The 14,280-nt window shown below is 37.5% G+C and overlaps 1 protein-coding gene across 7 annotated transcripts in view; it reads right to left on the reverse strand.

Annotated features, from left to right (window-relative positions):
* The window catches only part of Ankrd28 (ankyrin repeat domain 28), a 140,601-nt gene that overhangs the window by 64,198 nt on the left and 62,123 nt on the right, over positions 1-14,280 (reverse strand). For all 7 annotated transcript variants that reach the window (XR_013042189.1, XM_076544287.1, XM_076544288.1 and 4 more), the window contains exon 3: positions 9,024-9,102. Coding sequence is in view for 6 of the 7 variants with exons in the window: in XM_076544287.1 (XP_076400402.1) it covers positions 9,024-9,102 (79 nt within the window). In the remaining variant the exon portion in view is untranslated. The remainder of the gene's footprint in view (positions 1-9,023; positions 9,103-14,280) is intronic.

Here is a 14,280-nt window from a genome sequence, read left to right on the forward strand (position 1 = left end):
AGGTAAAAATATTTGAAATTTTCATTTCTTTGGAAGGCTCAAGTCCTACTTCATAAAGGACAATAGGGTCTGTCACTCTTTCATCTGCCTGCTGAGGAGTTCCATCGTGCTCTATTATCCCCGCGGCTCTTTCTACATAAATACTCATGTCCACAAATGTAAACATACATAGTAGAGATATAGACAACTAGATGAGAAAATACATAAAGGCAAAAAGATGAGATTTCATAAACGTCTTCAAGAAGTCAGCATTAAAGTAACGACAAGAGAACAGATGTGGTGGTCACAAAATACTGAGGCACTCCATGTGCTACTACAGCTCTGAGAAGTACAAAGTGGAAAAAAGCAGTAACTAGAAATATCTCTTACCTTTAATTAGAAATAGGAAGAGATAAGTCTATATTTATATTTGCTTAATACAAATACTGAAACTCTAGAGGAAAACAAGCTATTACAAGAGTAGGTGCCTGAGTGGTTGGTTATGGGGCACATTGAATACTGGGCAGGCACACAGAAGGATGGGGTGGGGAGAAGAGCTACTTCATTGCTATTCTGTTATTACAGCTCATGTTACTTTCTATTTATGTACAGAATAATCTTTGTATGCCTATTCAAAAAGTAAAACATATTCAGGAAGAAATTAAGGGATGATTATGAAAATTTCCAAGAATTTAGCTTCAAGCACAAACAATAGAAAATGAACCAGGAACTGGATAATTTTTTTTTTCTTTTTTTAAGTCTTTCTTTTGGACATGGGTTATGAGATACATAACGACATGGAAACAATCTAATTATAGGTACACTAAGGAGATCAAAATTCAAAAGAAAACTCCCTGTTCACTCTGTTTTGTTCTGACAGTCTTTTTCCTTCTTCAAGTTTAATAACAATCAAAATTAATTTATTGAAACAAGCAACTACAATAAAGAACCCATTAAAAATTAACTGAGGATATCACACTGCTATTTGTGACAAATAATACTAAAAAATATAGGGCTTGTTCAATGATGGGATTTTAAACTTTTTTTTTAGAAGATGGCTATCTTTTGTTACATCCTAGGCCTCTTTGAAAAGCACTAATCAGACAGCCCCTTCCACCCTCAGCCCCCAAAAGTAATAACCTAGACAGGAAGCCATCGAAGAGAACTCTTAAAAATTGTGGTAAGTGTCTTCTGTGCAGCATGGTGTGCTTGAGTGTAGCTCTCCACACCAGATGGCTGCTGGCGGGGGTGCAGGTGGGGAAGGACTCACTCTTCTTTAAGAGGCTGCTCATAGGGAGTTTGACCAGCTCGAGTGACTATATAGATAACATAAATTGGACTTTTTTGGGGGGAGGGGGTGAACAAGGTGGGGGGCAGACCAGGGAGGACTGGGAAGTAGAATGATCAGGGTACATTATGTAAAATTCCCAATAATCAATAAAAATATGTTAAAAAGTAAAAATAAAAGCACTAACCAAATGTTTTAATTTCTTGTATGCAAAGGCCAATTTATGAAAAACTCTGTGGGCACCAATGAAAAAGGCCTCTCTCCTACACACATTCATTAATTTGCATATTAACAAACGATATAGTAATGCATATTTTCAAGAACAGTAGTTGGCTGTATTCCTATAAAAGGAAATAATAACAGCAACAATAATAATGATCTAAGAGCCACAAGCAAAGCAGCACATTTTTGATGTGTCAGATTGCTAGAGCCTCTTTCAGTAAACTCCCTGAAGGCAACAGAGTTCTGTTCTACAAGGAACTCTGTTAGGATCAGTTATACATTAATACATACATTAGACAACAAAGCCAATCTAGTAATGCAAAAGATACAGCCAGAGTAGTTATGTGGTCCAACAGCTAGTCAAGAGTACAGAATACTACCCGGGCGGTGGTGGCGCACGCCTTTAATCCCAGCACTCGGGAGGCAGAGCCAGGAGGATCTCTGTGAGTTCAAGGCCAGCCTGGGCTACAGAGTGAGTTCCAGGAAAGGCACAAAGCTACACAGAGAAAACCTGTCTCGAAAAACCAAAAAAAGAGTATAGCATACTAGTCAGAAAGGTTAACAGGGAAGAAAGAAAGGAAAATAAAAAGGAGCGGGAGGAGAGGAAGAAGAGCATTATACTCCCTTACAACATAAACTCTGTGGAGAGAATACAAAACAAGCAAACCTGTAACAGCCCGTAGCAGTGTTATCACATGCTCTACACATGACACACGATAAAAATCTATGAGCTATAAAGATGCAAAGTCACTACGAAAAGATTAACCTCTTCACTATGTCCTGGTTATTCAAACAGAAACTATACTCTAGGAATCCTATCTCCACTGCTACTCCTAGGTAGGTATTTGTTTTGGCAGGAGAAATCATTGCAAACAACGTGAAGGCAAAAAGAAAGCTGTTTAAGGAAGATGGCACTGATGACTATTCTAACTGCTGGACCATTTCTCCAGCCCCCAATACACAGTTCTCAGAGAATAAAAGTATTTTTTAAAAGAACAAGACATGTAGACACAGATACAGACAGACTGAAAGTAGAGGGAGAAGGCCTCTACACAAGCCAAGGAAAGAGGCACACTACAGAGCCTTTGCTTTCAAGAAGGAAGGAGTCCTGCTCATGGCTTGATCTCAGGTTTCTGACTAGAACTGTGAGAAGATAAATTTCTGTTGTTTAAGCTACCTGTTTGATGGCACTTTTTTTTTTCAATGACAGCCCTGGCTAATTAATACACATGGATTGCACACTTTCAAGGGATTATTCATACTTTAGGTCTAATTCTTAAAGGCAGAAATAGCAGATTCTTGTTCTGTATTAAGAATTATTTTCTAAGAGGACAATGAAATGAATTTTTGAGAATGCCTTCCATATGCTGGCAGTGTAACAATTCAGCAGTCAACTTAGTCAGCTAAGATGATTTGAATGGAAGCATTAAATTAATAGCTTCCAAACAAAATATCGATTTTTAAGTGATGATAAAATTTAGTCTTTTGGACAGACATTCTACAATAAAAATTAATGTGTATTCAAATTCTACTCTATGTGAAGCAATAATGGTAATGAAGAAGGGTAGGAACGGGAAAAGAGAGATTCGGATTATGGCAGAGGTAATATGAACTGAACAGAATGTGAGTCTGAATTCTGCTTCTAGCTTTTCAGCTACAATAGTACAAGCTTCAGTTGTAAGTCACATTGCTAATAAAAGTTAGCTTAGTTTTCTTGCTTTGTAATTCTTTCATAGAGCTTGGGGTAAAAGAAAAGGCTAATTTTAGTATAGTATTAAAGAGATATATTAAGTAATTATTGCTTACTGCTATTATTTTATTCCTTCTAAAACAATTATTAGTTCCAGTGGATCTCAGCTTAACTACAGATTCTAAGAAAGCTTGGCTATATGTACAATATCAAAAGCACTATTATTTACTTACAAATCTTGAAGCTGCATCATGCAGAAATAGTTACTTTCCAATTAATTTAACTACAAATTTTATAAAGTTTAATCTTAAAACAATTCATCAAAAATAATATAAAGAAACACCACCTTCAATGAGGAAATAGTTACTACTAGCCATGGTAGTTTGAAAGAGATGTTTCCCAAAGGCCTTGGGCATTTGAATCGAACACTTGGTCCCTAGCTGGTAGTCCTGTTAGAGGTTTAAATGCTGCCTTGATGGACAAAGTGTGTCACTGGGGGCAGGCTTTGAGGTTTCAAAGGCGACATACCAATCCCAGGTTACTCTGCTTCCTGTTTGTGGTTTATGATGTGAGCCCTCAGCTCTTAGCTCCCAGTTGTCACATTGTCCCCATCATTATGAACCCCAACCCTCTGCAACTGTAAGCCCAAAAGAAACCCTTCCTTTTGCAAGTTGTCTTGTTTTACCACAGAAATAAAAAAAAGTAACTAATAAAGAAATTGGTACCAAGGAGTGGGCTACTGCTGTACAGACTTGACCATGCTGCTTTTTAAAGGAATATGGAACGTTAAACTAGAAAAGTGGTTGAACACTTAAGCGAAGCTTGATGGGAGCTTAGTGGGCCATCTTAGTAGGAGCTTGAAGACAGTAGTGCTTTGAACCATGGGAAAAGTAGAGACCCAGCTCAAGAGATTTCAGATGAAACAGTATCAGCAACTGGGCTAAAGACCATTCCTGATATTTTGGTAAATAATATGTCTGCTTTTTTGACCTTGTCCTAAGAACTTTCCTAAGGCTAAATTTTTTTTCAATAAATTTTTTTTTAAATTTTATTTATTTTATTTTACAATACCATTCAGTTCTACATATCAGCCACGGGTTCCCCTATTCTCCCCCCTCAAACCCCCGCCCCTTACCCCTAGCCCACCCCCCATTCCCACCTCCTCCAGGGCAAATCCTCCCCCGAGGACTGCGATCAACCTGGTAGACTCAGTCCAGGCAGGTCCAGTCCCCTCCTCCCAGCTTGAGCCAAGTGTCCCTGCATAAGCTCCAGGTTTCAAACAGCCAACTCATGCAATGAGCACAGGACTTGGTCACACTGCCTAAGGCTAAATTTAAAAGTAATAGACTAATTTCTTTGTTGGAAACTTCAAGATAGCCGAATATTGGCGCTGTTGCATGGTTATTGGCAATCATTAATAAGTAGGTCTACAATGAAAAGGAGAAAATGGGATAGAAAAAATACAAAATGTACAGTTTGGAGAGAAAAAAAAAAGACACTGGCAAACTAAATGTTACACATAGATTCACACTATTAAGGAGAGGCCAAATCTTCAGTAGAATAAAAGAAAGAAGGGTGCCCTTAGGACAAGACCCCAGACAACTAAGTTTCCAGCCTATGAAAAAAATTTTCTGCTCCTAAAAAACAACAAAAACAATAGGTGCTGCTGATGTGGTTAAAGGTGTTGGGGCAGAATTCAGTCCATGTTTGCAGCTCTACTTGGCAGAGTCACCCACATGATGCTGGCTTTAGAGTCGTGAAGGATTCTTAAACTTCCTCTGCAGTTCAAGAGAGTCCCTGAGACTAGGTATGTGGCGGGAGTGGGGGGTGGGGAGGTGGTCCCTGCATGAAGGCCTGAAAAGGTCACTGTCTGAAGCTTTGGAAAGTAAAATCTGGGTTGTGTTGGAAACCCCAAGATATCAGAATTGGAGACTCCAAGGTGGTGGTGGGGGTAATCTTGCATGTAGTAAAGCTGGAAGGACAGTGCCACCTTCTAAGCACTTTGACATCACACAAGAAGCTAAAGAATTTGGAGTTTGCCCTGCTGGGTTTTGGTCCTGCTTTGGTCTACGGTTTCCATACTATGCTTCTATTTCTCCCTTTTGGAATGGTAATATGTATCTTGTATCACTGTATGTTGGAAGTATGTATTTTTTTTTTTTATTTTACAGGGGGTTACAGCTGAAGAGACTGCCTTGAAACAGTGTTGATTCTGCAAAAAGACTATGGAGAGTTTTGAAGTTAGACTAAATGGATTTATTTGCATTATGAGATAGTCAGAAGCCTATGTGTGCCAACAAGTGGAATATGGAGGTTCAAATGAGATGTCCTCCATAAATCTCGAGCATTTGAATACTTAGTCCCCAGTTGTTTGGAAAGGCTTAGGAGATGTGACCTTGTTGGAGGAAGTGTGTCAATGAGGGCTGGCTCTGAGGTTTTAAAAGCCATGTGCAGTTTCCAGCGCTCTCTCTACATTCCAGTTCGAGGTTTGGGATGGGAGCCCTCAGCCTCCAGCCTCCACGTCTGATTCTTGCTCTCATGATATCTCCATCACTGTGGACCCTACTGAAATCACACGCCCAAATAAACCCTTCCTTCTATAAGTTAATAGGTTATTGTGTTTTAATCACAGAGGTAACACTAAAACAACTAACACTACTATAAACCAAAATATAAAAAATTTCTACCTACTATATGAAGCTATGTACCCAATGAAGACAGACTCAATTGAAGCTTCTTCAGATACAGGGAAGGCTACTGAGTTCTCTAAAAGAATACTTTGTGCTAGTGTCAATGTGTTCCTTTCTCTTGGCTATGTGTGTTCTAAAATCCCAAATACTCTTTTAGATGATCTGGAGCTGTCTAGGTCATCTCTCCACAAAGAAAACTGTGCTAAGGAAGAGATGAAGCAGACAATATGGTGTGGTTTTACACTAATGGTGATGAGGAAGGGTAACAGTTAATCACCAAGGGATGACTCAATAAAAGCCTATGGACTTGAGGGAAAAGAGCCACCTTAAGTTTCAACAGTATATTCAATAAAGCAGACTATATGCCGGGTGGTGGTGGTGCACGCCTTTAATCCCAGCACTGGGTGGCAGAGGCAGGTGGATCTCAGAGGCAGGTGGATCTCTGTGAGTTCGAGGCCAACCTGGGCTACAGAGTGAGTTCCAGGAAAGGCACAAAGCTACACAGAGAAACCCTGTCTCGAAAAAACCAAATAAATAAATAAATAAATAAATAAATAAATAAATAAATAAATAATAAAAAACAACCCACAGCAGTAGAGTTATCAAAAGTCCTAGACATCAAAATAAACAGACCTGTGCTACTTCTTATACAGCCACTTTTTATTTTATCTTTTCATGTATGCTGTGTATGTACGTCAGAAGACAACCTCAAGTGCTGGTATTTTTCTTCCACTGCGGTTGAAACAGGGTTATATTTGCTGTTCACCACCACACACTCAGCTTTTAGAGATTCTCCTGTCTCTGCCTTCCATCTCACACAGACACACTGGGATTGGAAAGCGCTATCATGCCTGCTTTCACGTGGGTGGCTTCGGAGGATCTGAATTCAAGTCTTGATGCTCACATGACAAGCACTTTGCTCAGTGAGTCATCTCTCAAGCCCTAGCACAGCTATTTTTCAACATAAAAAAAAAAAGGTTTTCCAACAATTTTGTGACAAAAATTCCATGTGTTAAGTTTTGACTCATCAACATATTCTATTAAAAAGATGCCTTAGTTAAGAGGAAACAGGATGCTTTCTCTTGAACTTCTTGTTTGTAACGTCAGTAAGTTTTAGCTGATAAAATAATTCATAAAGAAACTAACAATATTAGATAGGTCCACACCACATCATTTTTAATTTTGTATAACTGTAGATTTTGTTATAAGAGCCAGATTTTAAAATTTTAAATACATGTATAATGGCAAAAATTTAATGAGATTATTTTTTGAAACTGTGTATTTTATAATTTATTATTTTTATTTTATGTACATTGGTGTCTTGCTTTCATGTATGTCTGTATGAGGGTGCTGGATCCCCTGGAACTGGAGTTACAGACAGTTGTAAGCTGCCATGTGGGTGCTGGGAATTGAACCTGGTTCCTCTGGAAAAGCACAGTCAGTGCTCTTAACTGCAATTTCTTTCCTCAGCTCTTCTAGTCTGAATTAAAATATCAAAAGAATGATATTACTCCATTTCAGTACTAACTTATATGTTCAATCTAGCAATAGAAGAACAATTCAGTGTCTTGTATTTTTTACAAACAAGTATCAGTAAAACAATCTGGTTATGAGGCTGGAGAGATGGCTCAGTGATTTAGAGCACTTACTACTCTGGCAGGGTACCTAGGTTCAATTTCTCAGCACCCATGTGGTAGCTCACAACCATGCATAACTCTGATTTTAGAGAATCAGAGCCCCTCTCCTGACCTCTGTGGGTACCAGGCATAGATGTGGTGAACATACATACTTGTATTCGTACACATAAAAAAATCTGGCTATAATAAAAATATTTCTAAACTATTTGACTGCCTGCTTTGGGATTCATAGGCAGTCTGCTATCAACAAGAGCTATTCAATAAGAGTAAGTTCTAATGTTATATAATAAAAGACTTGAAAAGTTTAAGAGAAGTTAAAAAATAGAAATAAACTAGAATCTTCCCTGCTCATGCATGCATGATAGGGTATTATATATTGTAGGCTGGCCTCAAACTTGTTATGTAGCTGAGAATTATCTTGAACTCCTGATTCTCCTGCTTCTCTGTCTAAAGAGCTAGGATTACAGTAATGTGTGTGCTGTCACATATAGTTGAGGCAGTGCTGGGGAGCTGGGTGTGGGTAGAACCCAGGGCTTCCTATATGTTAGACCAACTGAGCTACAGACTCAGCCTATAAAGCATAATTTCTAAAAAGGCATTTTAAAAACCCTCAAAAAATTTGAAATAAAGCTATTTTCCTTTTGGTGTGTGTGCACATGCGTGTTTTCTTATGTAGGTGCACGTGGTATGTATGTGGCAAATAGAAATCAGAAGCCAATATTGGGCTATCTTCCTCAATAATTTTCTGTCTATTTTTTGAAACCAGGTCTCTCACTAAACCTAGAACTTACTGCTTTTGCTAGGCATTCTGGCTGGCCATCCAATTCCAGATATCCACCTGTCTCTGCCTCCCCAGGACTGGGATTACAGCTGTATACTGCTGTATCTGAGTCTTACGAGGATGCTAGGGATCTAAACTTAAGTTGCATGCTTACACAACATGCACTTTACCAACTGAATTATATCCTCAGATCTCAATAAAAGCCATTTTAAAGAAAGAAGTTCTGTTGGCACTGCCTTAAATTTCTGTATACACTAAGACTTGTTTCGTCCCACCTAGCTGCTAGGCCACTATTACCACTACTACCCTTTCTCCTTTGAGAAGTCAGCTTTGGAGAGATGTAATTATCTCCTCGTAACTAACTCTGTATTCAATGAGGCCCGTGAAAATTACAATACATAAGGCCTTTTGAAACATTTCTTTCTTTCCCATTCCTCCTTATTTATGTTTTTCACTTTTTCATAGTAGCCCCCCACCTTTTTAAACAAACTGTAAGATTACTTGTATCTACCATAGTATCAAGTTTGTAAGGAGCAACCTGTGTTCTACTTCTTAAAGTACTTTAAGCACCTATGTAACAGGTTATATGATCAGAAATTGTAGAGTGAATAATTTGGTTTCAGCTTATGAAACCAATATTAAGAAACAGGTTATCTATTCAGTAGGTAGTCAGGCTTGAGAAACACTAATTATGACAAAACTAAACAACATGAATGCATCACAGGAGTTGTCATACCAGATAAAATAAGCAGTTCAATGATTTCTGCATCTCCAAGATAGGCAGCAGCATGTAAAGGAGTTCTCTTCTCATTATCCTGTGAAAAGATGAAATAGCACTTTTAAAATAATAAAAAAATATATAGTTTAAATGAAATGAAAACATTATTAACTACCAAATTATTATTTCTATAACTCTACTCTGCAAGTCTCAACAACAAGATATAAAATGTTTCAATTGCTAAGATGAGAAAGAGCCTTTACAAATGTAGCTGGCTTTAAAACCTTGGCTTGAGTTGAATGGTTTGGTCCTCCTTTGAAAATCTGCAACAAACCAAATTCCAAAAGGTTTTGAGGACTAATATGACACCACAAATGGAAAGTTAACTTTGAAGACATTTTGTTTCACATGTAAAATTCTTAAAGATATTATGCACACTTGTCCTCAGCTGATGTGTATAAGGAATATGTGAGAGGACAATTCATTAAACTTGAATCTCATCCTCAAAACAACCACCCCATATATATTCCCCAAATATTTTTAAAAATCTGAAATCTCACATACTCTAGTCCCAATAATTTTAGAAAAAGGATATTCAATCTGTATAAAATCCATCAAAGAATAAATAAAAATTAAAATAGAGACGAGGAAACAGTATGTGTGTGTGTGTGTGTGTGTGTGTGTGTGTGTGTGTGTGTGTGTGTATATATGTTTTTTTCAAGACAAGGTCTCACTATGTAGACTAGGCTGGCCTCAAACTCACAGGTATCTGCCTGCCTCTGTTTCCCAAGTGCTGGGATTAAAGGAGTGCACCATTATGCCTGGCTTGAGCAATACTTTCCTTTTGCCAATACAGTTCCACAATTTTAAAACAGTTTAGAATTGATAGCTTAACACATTAAATACAAACTTAAAAATATCAGATAATTTACTTATCAAATGTTTCCACAGGAGTACTCATAGGGGCACAGGAAAAAAAAATGTCTTTGTGAATTTAGAATTATCCTTTAACACAATACTAAGGTTAGTCTTAATGTTTCTATTGGTTTTTACTTTCACACTCAAAATACATACATGTTTGTTTTAATATAAAAAGCACATCTTTTTCCCCAAAATCTTCCTCCAGAAAGGGAAGCTACATTTAATGTAGAGCTTTAAAATTCTCTTCCTCCAAAAGAAGTGTACTCCAATTGATGAAGCAAGGTACAACATAATGTCACAATAAGAGACTTTTAATTAAAGCACATACAAAATTACATTGGACTATCACTGACATGGCTATATTATAGAAATCATTATTTAGAGATAATTATTTTGAGATTTACATTTAGTATTGTTAATGAGGGTTTTTGTAATAGATTAAGTTCTTTTCCACCATGTTCTCCTTGCTGTCTATACAAAGCAAGTTGTGCCAGGCTATGGTGGTATGTACACCTTTAATCCCAGCACTCAGGAGGCAGAGGCAGGCAGATCTCTGTGAGTTTGAGGCCAGCCTGGTCTACAGAGTGAGTTCTAGGACAGCCAGGGCTACACAGAAGAACTGTGTGGATAGTTTGAATGTAATTGGCCCCTGTAAGCTCATAGGGTATGGCACCATTAGGAGGAGGTGTGGCTTTGTTGCAATAGGTATGGCCTTGCTGGAGGAAGTATGTCACTGTGGGATTGGGGTTTGAGGTCTCGTATATGCTCAAGCCACACCCAGAGTTGCAGTTCACTTCCTGTTGCCTTTGAATCAAGATGTAGATCTTCTCCAGCACCATGTCTGCCTGCATGCTGCCATGTTCCACCATAATGATAATGGACTAAACCTAAGCCACCCAATTAAATGTTTTCCTTTACAAGAGTTGCCATGTTCATGGTGTCTCTTCATAACTAATAACAAAACGCCCTGTCTTGGGGGCAGAAAAAAAAAAAAAAAGAAGCAGCAAGCTGTAGCTTGTCATTTACTGTATGAGAGGTTATATCCCTAGATTACCTAGCTTTGTTACTTATAATTAGTGTGGACCAACAATAGGGGAATGAAATCAACTCACAGAACTTTCAGATCACCTTCATTTTAAAAGGTAACTGTCAAGCTGGGTGACTAAGCATGCCTAATAGCAGCATTTGGGAGGCTGAGGGAGAAATATCATAGTTCAACTCTACCCTGGGCTACATTGTGGAGTTCCAGATCAAGTTAAGCTATATAGCAAGAGCTTGTCTAAAAAGACAAAACAAATAAAAACAAAACAAAAAACTAGCTTACAGCTAGAGCGTTTTCCCACTTCCCACAGGCTAAAAGGCAGGTGTGAAACCAAGCCAGCTTTGAACATGTAGATGTAAGGCCAGTATCACAGCAGACTGTCAAACAAGATTGTGATGATTTCATAAGAACTGAGTCACCATCTTGGAACACTGAACTCTAGACTACTTGGAAAAATAAGCTTGTATAAAGTAGAATAATCCCCAGTCTTCACAGCTTTTTTACTGGGGGAGGGGGTTGTATGTGTGGATACATGGGTATGTATGTGTGCATGTAGAGGCCAGATGATGTCAACCTCAGGAGTCATTTCTCAAGAGCTGTCCACTTTGTTCAGACAGGATTAACTACTGGGACATGGGACTTGATGATGATTAGGCTAGTCTGGTTGGCCAGTGATTTCCAGGAATCTATGCCTTCCTGGTGCTGGTATTACAAGCAGGGATCACCACATCCAGCTTTTATGTGAGTGTTTGAACTCTGGTCCACACACCTGTCTAGTCTACCCACTGAGCTATCTTCTCAGCTTCAACATTTTAAAAGATAACAAATTTAATAGACTTTGTAATAATTTTCTGGTTTGAGAATCTCTAAATTACTTTCTTAAAGAACAGCTAAGAATGGGGGGGGGGGCGCTTAAGCAATACCATATAAAATACTACATGGGAAATTAATTTAGTGTTATAAATGATAAATGAATGAGTAAGCTAAGAGTCCTTAGATCCATGACCAGAGTTAGAATCTACTGCATCAGGTTTTTTATTTCAATTTTCATCCCAGGAAACAGAATAGATTGAGAGAAATCACGCACAAAACAATTGTTAAAAAGCTAACACAGAATATCTAGCAAACATTGAAAAAGAAAGATTTACTGAAAGTTGAATACTAATTTAGACATTCTGGTGCTGCTCATTAACCAAACAAACTCTGCTAATATAAAGATGTGATAGACCTAGTCAAACAGAAAAACATCTCTATTGCAATGAATAAAGAGGACAGAAAGCACAATGACACAGAAAAGGAACCATCTGTGTCTACGAGATGCCTGAATTCTATGACTCAGTGCTTGGAATACTATGAAGCTATTAATGACTCATATGAACATAATATCCCTCTATGTAAATCAAAATAATAGCAGGGAATTAATAACAAAAGAAAAAATACAGATCTTATTTTATTTTACTTCAGTTAAACACTGAAAATTAGGCAATAAATAGCTAAAATTCCCTTTAGCAAAGTATAGCTTTTAAAATTACTTCTTTTTTAAAATGAAAAAATTCCAATCTGTCTTTAGAATAAATGACAGTTTACTGAATCACTGTGGGAAACAAAATGCTGAAAACAAACTGGATGTCCCCTAAATGGTTACTTAAATAATGAGACACAAGAAGCTCTTCATCAACCTTTATTTATCTAACTCACATGATTAACCAATATTCTCGGTTTCCTGGATAAAATGAATAATTATTTTTTGCACATGAGGTACTCTGACTCATACAGTCTTCCACTAACAAATCCATACACTCTTTGATCATACAATGGCGTCTGTGTTTACCAAGGGTAAAATGTGTTTGTAATTTATGTATATGTGGTTTATTTAAACAGCATTTAAACTGACAAATCAGGAATGAAGAACTAAATATTTCTATGATCAACAGGCCAAATATTATTTTTAAAATTTAATAAAGGACAGTTGTAAAAACATTTAAAAAGTGCTAGAGAACTGAAGAGGATCAGACAACTAAAGCGCTAGGCTCTGTGCCTTGGTAAAGAGTGAAAGTAAAAACCACAGGAGTTTACTCCAAGACTACCTTTACCCTAGTACCACAGTCTGGCCTACAACTTTCATGTAATCCATGGAGGCTCAAACTCAAGATCATCCTGCCTCTGCTGCCATGGTGACAAGATTATAGGCATGTGCCACCAGGCTTGGCTTAAGATGTTCAGTTAAGGGCTTAATTTCTCATACCACTTAAAGAAACTCAAAATGGAAGGTACAGGTAATGCACTGTGAGTATAGTCCAAGAAAAATATTCCTATTGCTGAGCCATACATTATTAATGAAAAACCTTCAGCTTAATTAAAAAAAAAATCCTGGTGAATATACTGTTACATTGAAATGCTTAGCAATTATCATACTTTTAACATATCAGAAAATAAGATAATGAGTTGGACATCTACACAATCAAATACTGTGCTTACAATTTAAATTGAGAGGGAGAGATAGGTAGATGAATTTAAATTGAGAGGGAGAGATAGGTAGATGAATTTAAATTGAGAGGGAGAGATAGGTAGATGGGGGTGCTATAGGTCACAGGAGAATAAACATTGCATTATGGGAGTTCAAGAAGGAAAAGAAGCTGAGTTGTTGGTACACGCCTATAGTACTAGCACTTGAAGGATACAGAGAGGCAGGAAGATCAGGAAAAACCATCCTTACTACATGACAACTCTGTCTCAAACAAACAACCCAAAACAAAATATAGAAGGAAAGACAGAAAATACGTTTAATGAAAGAGCTAAAACCTTCGTATTAAAGCAAAAAATTTGAGACAGAAATGATACCCCATTTCAAATGATATCAATGTGAGCATACACATATACACTTACACATATCAACCCTCTCAAAGACAATCCTCCCAGTTACTCTGCATTATATGCAAAATTTAATCTGAATATATTGCAGAGCTTTTAAATGAAAAGAGCAAAAATTTTAAAGCTCTCATAAATGTGGAATATTATCTTTGACTCAAGTTATTAAAAATTTTATGGGTTAGGGAGCCTGTTCATTTGGCAAAGTGCTTACTATGCATGAAGATCTGAGTTCAATCCCCAATCAATTTATGAACACACATAAAAAGTACAGTAGACTATGCCTGTAATTAAAATTCCAGTGATGGTGAGATAGGAGGCAGAGACAGGCAGATTCCTGGTTCTTGGACTAGGTAGTCTGGCCTACATGACAAGATTCAGGCCAATCAGAGACTATCTCAAACAAAAGGTGGAAAGCCCCTGAGGACTGACAGCCTCCCATGT

The sequence above is a fragment of the Peromyscus maniculatus genome, chromosome 9, assembly GCF_049852395.1.
Source record: "Peromyscus maniculatus bairdii isolate BWxNUB_F1_BW_parent chromosome 9, HU_Pman_BW_mat_3.1, whole genome shotgun sequence".
Taxonomy (NCBI): domain Eukaryota; kingdom Metazoa; phylum Chordata; class Mammalia; order Rodentia; family Cricetidae; genus Peromyscus; species Peromyscus maniculatus.